Below are 7,014 nucleotides of genomic sequence, written 5' to 3'. Positions count from 1 at the left end.
AAACAATTTTGCCCTGATATTAGAACCTATCCATTCCACTGAGAGCCACTGAGGGGAAAACATGGTCTCTTCTGGACTCTGGCTTGCAGAGGATTTTAGGAGTCCTCCCAACTCAGCTGGTGAGTGTAGGGGAGAAAATCATCAGGAGTGGGGCGGTGGGGGTGACCCTTGCGGATTGGATCTCGGGGGCTGTATCTACTTAGTGTGGGTGGGGGCCCGGCCCGGCGCTCCCCCTTTTCCTTCTGTGCAGACGCTGAAGTTAGTAGACATGGCAGCCGGCGGAACTGTTTGCAAAGCCTAGTGAAAAATCAAAGCCAGCGTGTGGAGAGCGCCAGCCACCCCCCACGGCGTGAGGAAATGGCTCTCACGTGAGGGAGGCGGCAGCTCGAGGACTCCCACCCCTCTCCCTGTCGGGGGAGGGAACAGCAGACGCCGCCGCCAACGCCCCGTCGCTCCCGAGCTCTGAGCGCGGAGTCCCGGCGCTGCCCAGCCGGAAGACAATGCCCACCAGTTTCACAGTAGTGCCAGTGGAAGGGCAGGAGCCGCAGCCCAGCCGGCCACTGGAGGAGACGAGTCAGCAGCTGGCGGAGTGCAGTTCCGGGGAGCCGGGTGAGTCAGCGGCGCCGAGCCCCCGGCACCGGCGGGCGAGCGCGGAGCTGCGGGGGTTGGGCGAGCCGCACACCTGAGTTAGGTCACAGGCGGAGCCCGGCTCTGCACACAAAGGGCCCTGCCGGCGGCAGCTCCTAGCCCCGTCCTGGCTCTGCTTGTGAGCAGTGTTTCCTTTCAGTTACCTGGAGGCAGCAAAAAGGGCTCAGTCTCCGGAGTCTCCTCCTCCAAGGAGCGCTTTGCAGGGGCCGTTCAGCCTCCAGAGTACACGGACCTGCTGCAGCTCTTCTGGCCACTGAACGTAACTGTCTGGCGCATGATCCAGCCGAGCAGGTAGCTGCCATAGGGTACTGGCCTGTTGCGCCAGGAGGATTGCCGTGGGGGGCTTCTCCGGGCGCGGAGCAAGATGGGCCAGTGTAGTGGCTCTTCGCATATAGGGTTGGATTCTCATTGTTTCTCCAGGTGGCCTTAGAGCCCCTGAAAACAAAAAGGAGGTAGCCTAGCCACGTCTACTATGTGCTTCTGCTGGATAGGCAGACAAGGAAGGAGGTGCTCTTTGGGACTGGACTGGACTGGACTGGAGGTGCTAGCCACAGGTGGGAAAAAGAAATGAGGGAGTGGGCAGGATGCCCAATGAGTAGAGGGAATAGAACAAATGACGGTGAAATCCTTGCGGATCTTAAACATAAAAAAGAAGCTTACAAGAAGTGGAAGGTTGGACATATGACCAGGGAAGAGTATAAAAATATTGCTTGGGTATGTAGGAATGAAATCAGGAGGGCCAAATCACACCTGGAGCTGCAGCTAGCAAGAGATGTTTAGAGTACCAAGAAGGGTTTCTTCAGGTATGTTGGCAACAAGAAGAAAGTCAAGGAAAGTGTGGGCCCCTTACTGAATGAGGGAGGCAACCTAGTGACGGAGGATGTGGAAAAAGCTAATGTACTCAATGCTTTTTTTGCCTCTTTCTTCACGAACAAGGTCAGCTCCCAGACAACTGCACTGGGCAGCACAGCATGGGGAGGAGGTGACCAGCCCTCTGTGGAGAAAGAAGTGGTTAGGGACTATTTAGAAAAGCTGGATGTGCACAAGTCCATGGGGCCGGACGCGTTGCATCCGAGAGTGCTAAAGGAATTGGCGGCTGTGATTGCAGAGCTATTGGCCATTATCTTTGAAAACTCATGGCGAATGGGGGAAGTCCCAGATGACTGGAAAAGGCTAATGTAGTGCCAATCTTTAAAAAGGGGAAGAAGGAGAATCCTGGGATCTACAGGCCAGTCAGTCTCACCTCAGTCCCCGGAAAAATCATGGTGCAGGTCCTCAAGGAAAGTGATCAGGAACAGTCATGGATTCACCAAGGGAAGGTCATGCCTGACTAATCTAATTGCCTTCTATGATGAGATTACTGGTTCTGTGGATGAAGGGAAAGCAGTGGATGTATTGTTTCTTGACTTTAGCAAAGCTTTTGACACGGTCTCCCACAGTATTCTTGTCAGCAAGTTAAAGAAGTATTGGCTGGATGAATGCACTATAAGGTGGGTAGAAAGTTGGCTAGATTGTCGGGCTCAACGGGTAGTGATCAATGGCTCCATGTCTAGTTGGCAGCCGGTATCAAGTGGAGTGCCCCAAGGGTCGGTCCTGGGGCCGGTTTTGTTCAATATCTTCATAAATGATCTGGAGGATGGTGTGGATTGCACTCTCAGCAAATTTGCTGATGATACTAAACTAGGAGGAGTGGTAGATACGCTGGAGGGCAAGGATAGGATACAGAGGGACCTAGACAAATTAGAGGATTGGGCCAAAAGAAATCTGATGAGGTTCAACAAGGATAAGTGCAGAGTCCTGCACTTAGGACGGAAGAACCCAATGCACCGCAACCGACTAGGGACCGAATGGCTAGGCAGCAGTTCTGCGGAAAAGGATCTAGGGGTGGCAGTGGACGAGAAGCTGGATATGAGTCAACAGTGTGCCCTTGTTGCCAAGAAGGCCAATGGCATTTTGGGATGTATAAGTAGGGGCATAGCCAGCAGATTGAGGGACATGATCGTTCCCCTCTATTCGACATTGGTGAGGCCTCATCTGGAGTACTGTGTCCAGTTTTTGGCCCCGCACTACAAGAAGGATGTGGATAAATTGGAGAGGAGAGGCTGAGAGGACTGGGATTGTTTAGTCTGCAGAAGAGAAGAATGAGGGGGGATTTGATAGCTGCTTTCAACTACCTGAGAGGTGGTTCCAAAGAGGATGGTTCTAGACTATTCTCAGTGGTAGAAGAGGACAGGACAAGGAGTAATGGTCTCAAGTTGCAGTGGGGGAGGTCTAGGTTGGATATTAGTAAAAACTTTTTCATTAGGAGGGTGGTGAAACACTGGAATACGTTACCTAGGGAGGTGGTAGAATCTCCTTCCTTAGAAGTTTTTAAGGTCAGGCTTGACAGAGCCCTGGCTGGGATGATTTAGTTGGGGATTGGTCCTGCTTTTGAGCAGGGGTTTGGACTAGATGACCTCCTGAGGTCCCTTCCAACCCTAATATTCTATGAGTCTATGAAGTGTTCAGCTATACCACATAGATTAAAGAATCAAGTGGCAGGGACTAATCTTATGCAGAAGAGGCTGTGGGAAGTGTGCTAAAAGTATGTGTGTGGGCGGGGAGCGAGTGGGGAAACAAAATGAAGAGCAAAAGTAACCAGTGTGGCTAACTATTTCTCCCCCCACCCCCAAAAAAAGACAAAACTGGAAGACAGATACAGAAATGCTACTGAATATTAGATACCCATATAAGCAATTTCTGTAACTTGCTACAGAGATGAAGAAGAGGGAAAGTGGCTAAATAGGAGGGAAGGTGGTCTGCATGACGGCAAATATTGGGGAGATGGGGTCCACACCACTAGTGCCCTGAGGCCACATATCTGTTCAGCCATGCACTCTGCTGACAAGGACTGTACACAGATCATTTCCCGCCACTAAGCAGTAAGGTGCCAGTAATTCAGCACTAGGTGCTGCTATCAAAATTGCATTTGCTTGAATGGCAGTGATTGAAGTTTGAGGGAAGAGCAAGACGGTACATTTGTGTAAAGGAAAAAGGAGGGTTTAATGAAACTAACCAATTCTATAATGGGGTTAAATCAGGGGTAGGCAAACTTTTTGGCCTGAGGGCCACATCAGAGAATAGAAATTGTATGGAGGGCCATGAAATTGGGGTTGGGTGTGGGAGGGGGTGCGGGCTCTGGAGTGGGGCTGAGGATGAGAGGTTTGGGGTGCAGGAGGGTGCACTGGGCTGGGATCGAGGAGTTTGGAGAGCAGGAGGGGGATCAGAGCTGGGGAGGGGGTTGGGATATGGGGAGAAGCTCAGGGGTGCTTACCTCAAGTGGCTCCTGGAAGCAGTGGCATGTCCCTTCTCTGGCTCCTATGAGGAGGCATGGCCAGGCAGCTCTGCATGCTGGCGCATCCACAGGCGCTGCCCCTGCAGCACCCACTGGAGCACATAGGAGCTGGAGCGGGGCCATGTCGCGGCTTCCAGGAGCCGAGTGGTGCGGCCCCCTATCGTGCCCCACAGCTGGAGTTGGGCCGAGCTGCGTGGTCCGACCCAGACCCAGGGCCCCAGCCAGAGCGCTGGAGCGGGGCCGAGCCACTGGTGTGGTTCGCAAGCCAGCTTTAAATGGCTCATGGGCCGGATCCGGCCTGCAGGCCGTAGTTTGCCCACCACTGGATGAAATAGTCATCTTGAAGCTTTGTCTTGAAAATGATTGAGTGCAGTTGAACAATATACTGGCCCTCAGAGACTGTGTGTGGACTTTGGAGACCAGGGTGGCTGAGCTGGAGGAGCTAAGGGAGACAGAGAGGTACGTAGATGAGACTTTCTGGGACACAGTAGAACGGTCCCACCCCTGGTCTGACAGCCTCTGTGCTGTTGAGTAGGATGAAAGCCTCAGGGAAGGAGAACATCCAACTGGAGCAGAGGGAAACGATCCCATAGTTGGGACCCTCCTCCCAGATGATGCTGTGGTATCCTCTCACACTGAGGAGTCTTCTCTGGGGGAGAGAACTTCAGTTATTAGGAAGAGACAGGTATTAGTAATGGGCAATTTGATCATTAGAAACATAGATAGCTGGGTTTGCGATGATCGGGAGAACCTCATGGTGACTTGCCTGCCTGATGCGACGGTTGCGGATCTCTCAAGACATCTAGACAGACTTATGTGTACTGCTGGGGAGGAGCCAGTGGTTGTGGTACATGTAGGTACCAACGACGTGGGGAAGGGTAGGAGAGAGGTCCTGGAGGTCAAATTTAGGCTGCTAGGTAAGAGATTGAAGTCCAGAACCTCCATGGTAGCATTTTCTGAAATGCTTCCAGTTCCACGTGCAGGGCCAGTTAGACAGGCAGAACTGCAGGGTCTCAATGCGTGGATGAGACAATGGTATAGGGAGGAGGGGTTTAGATTGATTAGCAACTGGGGAAGCTTTTGGGAGAGGGGGAGCCTGTACAGGAAGGATGGGCTCCACCTAAACCAAAACGGAACCAGATTTCTGGCGCTTAAAATTAAAAAGGTCGTAGAACAGTTTTTAAACTAAAGGTTGGGGGAAAGCTGACAGGTGTGGAGGAGCATGTAATGCCATGTAATAATGGCACACAGTAATGTACAAAATATATTGAAAGGACAGAACATGTCATGCTGGTGGGGGAGTGGCACTATATGTGAAAGAAAGCATAGAATCAAATGAAGTAACAAATCTTAAATGAACTAAATTGTACTATAGAATCTCTATGGATAGTTTGAGTAACAGCCATGTTAGTCTGTATTCGCAAAAAGAAAAGGAGGACTTGTGGCACCTTAGAGACTAACCAATTTATTTGAGCATGAGCTTTCGTGAGCTACAGCTCACTTCATCGGATGCATACCGTGGAAACTGCAGCAGACTTTATATATACACAGAGAATATGAAACAAAACCTCCTCCCACCCCACTGTCCTGCTGGTAATAGCTTATCTAAAGTGATCATCAGGTTGGGCCATTTCCAGCACAAATCCAAGTTTTCTCACCCTCCACCCCCCCAGACAAATTCACTCTCCTGCTGGTGATAGCCCATCCAAAGTGACAACTCTTTACACAATGTGCATGATAATCAAGTTGGGCCATTTCCTGCACAAATCCAGGTTCCCTCACCCCCCTCCCAAAAACCACACACACAAACTCACTATCCTGCTGGATGAAGATGTCATCAATATAGCGCAAGTAGAGTAGGGGCTTTAGGTCTTTAGGTCTAGGTCCCCTAAAGCCCCTACTGGCCTAGGTCCCGATCCAAGAAATCTGCAGGGCAGTGACTTGGTCCTCAATGAATACCTTCACCTCTCACCATGCCATTGTCCAGCACGCCGGACCTGAAGCAGCTTTTGGCAAAGCGGTGCTACAATCAGCATTTCCTTAACTCTGACCCCACCGCCTAGATAAGGCTTGGGAGTCACCTAATTGGAATCAATGTGAGCAATCACTCGAAGAAGAAAAAATGGTTACTCACCTCTCGATTGTTGTTCTTTGAGATGTGTTGCTCATATCCATTTCAAACCCACCTGCCTTCCCCTCTGTCGGAGTAACAGGCAAGAAGGAACTGAGGAGGCACCAGGTTGGCAAAGTCATATATTGAGCGCCATGAAGGCACCACTCCAGGGGGCTCCACAGCTGACCTGAAGGGTGCTGCTAGGGGAAAAACTTTCAGATGACTGTGCACACAGCGCACGCACACCTAACTGGGATGGATATGAGGAACACATCTCAAAGATCAACAGTTACGAAAGGTGAGTAATCTTTTTTTCCTCTGACTGGAACATATTAGAGCAGCAATTTTCAAACTGGGTCACATGGTTCTGGCTTGTCCCCTTGTTTCCAGTTGCTAAACTGCTTTAAAGACAGCTGTAAATACTTTCCTTGTGTTATCTTTCCTTATAAATAGGGCCTTACCAAATTCATGGCCATGAAAAACGTGTCACAGACTGTGAAATCTGGTTTCCCCCTATGAAATCTCATCTTTTGTGTGCTTTTACCCTATACTATACAGATTTCATGGGGGAGACCAGCGTTTCTCAAATTGCGGGCCCTGACCCAAAAAGGAGTTGCGTGTTTGTCACAAGGTTATTTTAGAGGGGTCGCAATATTACCATCTTTACTTCTGTGCTGACTCGGGAGCTGGGCGGACGGAGAGCGGTGGCTGTTGGCTGTGTGGTCTGCCCTGAAGGCAGCGCCCCACCAGCAGCAGCGCAGAAGTAAGAGTGGCAATATGATGCCATGCCACCCTTACCTCTGTGCTGCTGCCTGCAGAGCTGGGCCCTCAGTCAGCAGCTGCCACTTTCCAGCCGCCTGGCTTTGCAGGTAGCAGCACAGAAGTAAGGGTGGCAATACCATACCATGCCATCCTTACT

General features: G+C 51.0%; 1 protein-coding gene across 1 annotated transcript in view; it reads left to right on the top strand.

Annotated features, from left to right (window-relative positions):
* The first annotated feature begins 418 nt into the window (after positions 1 to 418).
* Positions 419 to 7,014, top strand: part of SLC12A7 (solute carrier family 12 member 7) — a 334,753-nt gene continuing 328,157 nt past the window's right edge. The window contains exon 1 of the mRNA XM_073332427.2: positions 419 to 609. Coding sequence (XP_073188528.2) covers positions 501 to 609 — 109 coding nt within the window. The 5' untranslated portion in view covers positions 419 to 500. The remainder of the gene's footprint in view (positions 610 to 7,014) is intronic.

Source organism: Lepidochelys kempii, chromosome 2, assembly GCF_965140285.1.
Source record: "Lepidochelys kempii isolate rLepKem1 chromosome 2, rLepKem1.hap1, whole genome shotgun sequence".
Lineage (NCBI taxonomy): Eukaryota > Metazoa > Chordata > Testudines > Cheloniidae > Lepidochelys > Lepidochelys kempii.
This window is presented reverse-complemented; position numbering and strand designations above follow the sequence as displayed.